Genomic DNA, 2,578 nt, shown 5'->3' on the forward strand with positions numbered 1-2,578 from the left:
CACATACAGACCGGTTCCCACTCACTGGCTGAGCGAGGTGCGGGCGCAACACCGAGGGTTGCGATCCCGTTGCCGGACACGAAAAAAGACAAAAAGGAAAAAACAAAAACAAAAAAAAAAGATAGACAAAATATAGGATGTCCTATCTGCATGGTAGCATGGGACTGGAAAAATGACCACAAGCTGATACTGTGCAAAGTGATCTTAATAATTAATGGGGAAAATTATGATTGTTCCATCATCTTTAAAAAATTTTGTCAAAACAAAAACTCTTATTGTTGGTTATAAATATACATGGGAAAATAAAAAATAAATAAAACAAATATTTATTTAGTACACTGTAACTTAAAACATGAAAAACATTAGGAATTAGTGTTTTACTTCTTTGTAAAAACTTAAATATAGTTTGAAGACTGCTTACTTTCTCAACGTGCAACTTATGGGCAAGCATCTTTTCTATCCCTTGGTGAAATGAAATATTTCCCTCTATGTTTTAATCAACTTCCAAAATTTTATTATTTTTGTTTTCAGTGTCATGAAATATTTCTGAAAGTTCCTTTAATATGAAGTTCTTTTTACAGCATCACTTCCTCTGGGACATCTTCAGCCTTTTTGTCACAACTACTTTCCTTGTTTATGTCCGTAAGTTTACCTTCACTAACTTCCTCTGGCTGCATATCTAGTCTCTTGAAAGGCATGTCAACATTTCCAAAGTCAGCTATTTCTTCTATAACTCCATTATCTTCTATTCAAATTTCCTTCCAACATTATTACTAGTTGCTTTTCTGCAGCATTTTCATCTTTTTTGGCCAATTCCCTTTTTTGATTATCCACCTTTATAAAATGTTACATGAGCTTATTGCTGGGGACAAGGAGGCAATACAACTACATGATCTGTGGGTGACGTGAGTAACAGATGCATAGTGACCAATCATTGACACACATTATGACACAAGCCATGACACACACCAAAAGAAGTGACATGATTTCTCACTGATCATTAGCACGTCTGTTGTTATGCAATGATTCATGGACTGCAGAGCTAACAAAGTTCACATTTTATGCAATTATTTAAAGTTAATACACCATGGTAAGTTCATGGCAAGATTCGTATTATCTTTCATTCTATTCTTCCATGAACTTTTTGAAGTACCCTCATATATAAACAACTGAAGGCATCGTAGGGCAATCAATGCAGGCAAGATTAAGCAGCTACAATCTCCAAAAAATGAGGAATACAGAGATGAGCTCCATGTTCCCCTCAGCCTTTTCCTTGGTGGTATTTTCTAAATCACGGCAAGAATAGAAAGAATCTGAGCACAAAGCAATTCTTCTGTCCTGAGAAAGCAAAGGTTGGAGTTAGATTCATGCCCAAGTGGAGGCACCTTGGTACATACCCAGTTTTCAATAGTAATCCCTGAAGGGTCATTCCTGAAGAATAAGGACTATACCTTAGGAGTAATGGCACTTTCTTCACAAGCTAAGCATAACGTTTATACTGTTATATGATATGGGCTAAGTGATTAACCTAATGTTAGATAATCCATGAACAGAGGTACATTGGAAGGGTATAATGTAAAAGATGACTAAAAGTAGCTTTTGTGCAAATTTGGGCATAAAGGCTAGAATTTAAACTTGTACTACCAATTCTAAAATATATCAATTACTCACAGGGTTATGGTTTTATCATATTTTATTAAGTGGTATTTTAAATTAAACACTGCTATAGTTACCATTTTGTAATCCCATCCACAGCTGCTTGTGATCTTTTTTCTGCATTTCATTGATTACTTGACTTTTATGCTTTAAAGCATCAGCTTCTTTTATACAAGACATAAAATGAGCTTCAATTGCATCCTTAGATGGACAATGCAGAAGGTCCTTTTCTGGAAAACTCTATCAAAGGAAAAAAATACACACAAAGAACAGGTACGCATATTACAAAATTAGCTTTTTAAAGAACTGAATCCACCAGTTTTCCAATATTTTTAGCAAATCTTATTTTATCACTACAATAATTCCAAATAATTTTTAAATTAAATTAAAAATCTTTAGCTATCTGGCATGTTTTGTACTCTTCCAAAATAATCCTTATATGTGCATTTACAACATGAAAAAAGACATTAAAGGGTAATCATTTTTAAAATAGCTTTTCAATTGACTACACCAAGTGTTAGCAGAGATGTGGAAAAGAACTTTCATACCCTGCTGGTGAAAATGTGAAATGACACACCCACTCTGGAAAACAGTTTGGTAGTTTCTTAAAAAGGAAACCTACCATCTGACCCAGCCATTCCACAACTAGGTATTTACCTTAGAGAAATGAAAGCATACATCCATACAAAAACTTATAGGTGGGGGCCGGCCCGGTGGCGCACTGGATAGTGCGCCGCTTGGGAAGCGTGGCGGCGCTCCCGCCGAGGGTTTGGATCCCACATATAGACCGGTTCCCGCTCACTGGCTGAGCGAGGCATGGGGGCGACGCTGAGGGTTGCAATCCCGTTGCCGGTCCCCGGCCCGGTACGGGGGCAACACTGAGGGTTGCAATCCGTTGCCGGACACGGAAAAAAGACAAAAA

The 2,578-nt window shown here is 37.0% G+C and overlaps 1 protein-coding gene across 2 annotated transcripts in view; it reads right to left on the bottom strand.

Moving 5' to 3' along the window:
• The window catches only part of ATG5 (autophagy related 5), a 128,798-nt gene that overhangs the window by 79,511 nt on the left and 46,709 nt on the right, over positions 1 to 2,578 (bottom strand). For both annotated transcript variants that reach the window (XM_008590495.1, XM_008590490.1), the window contains one exon: positions 1,734 to 1,896. In XM_008590495.1, coding sequence (XP_008588717.1) covers positions 1,734 to 1,896 — 163 coding nt within the window. The remainder of the gene's footprint in view (positions 1 to 1,733; positions 1,897 to 2,578) is intronic.

Source organism: Galeopterus variegatus, unplaced genomic scaffold (assembly GCF_000696425.1).
Source record: "Galeopterus variegatus unplaced genomic scaffold, G_variegatus-3.0.2 Scaffold141, whole genome shotgun sequence".
Classification (NCBI taxonomy): domain Eukaryota; kingdom Metazoa; phylum Chordata; class Mammalia; order Dermoptera; family Cynocephalidae; genus Galeopterus; species Galeopterus variegatus.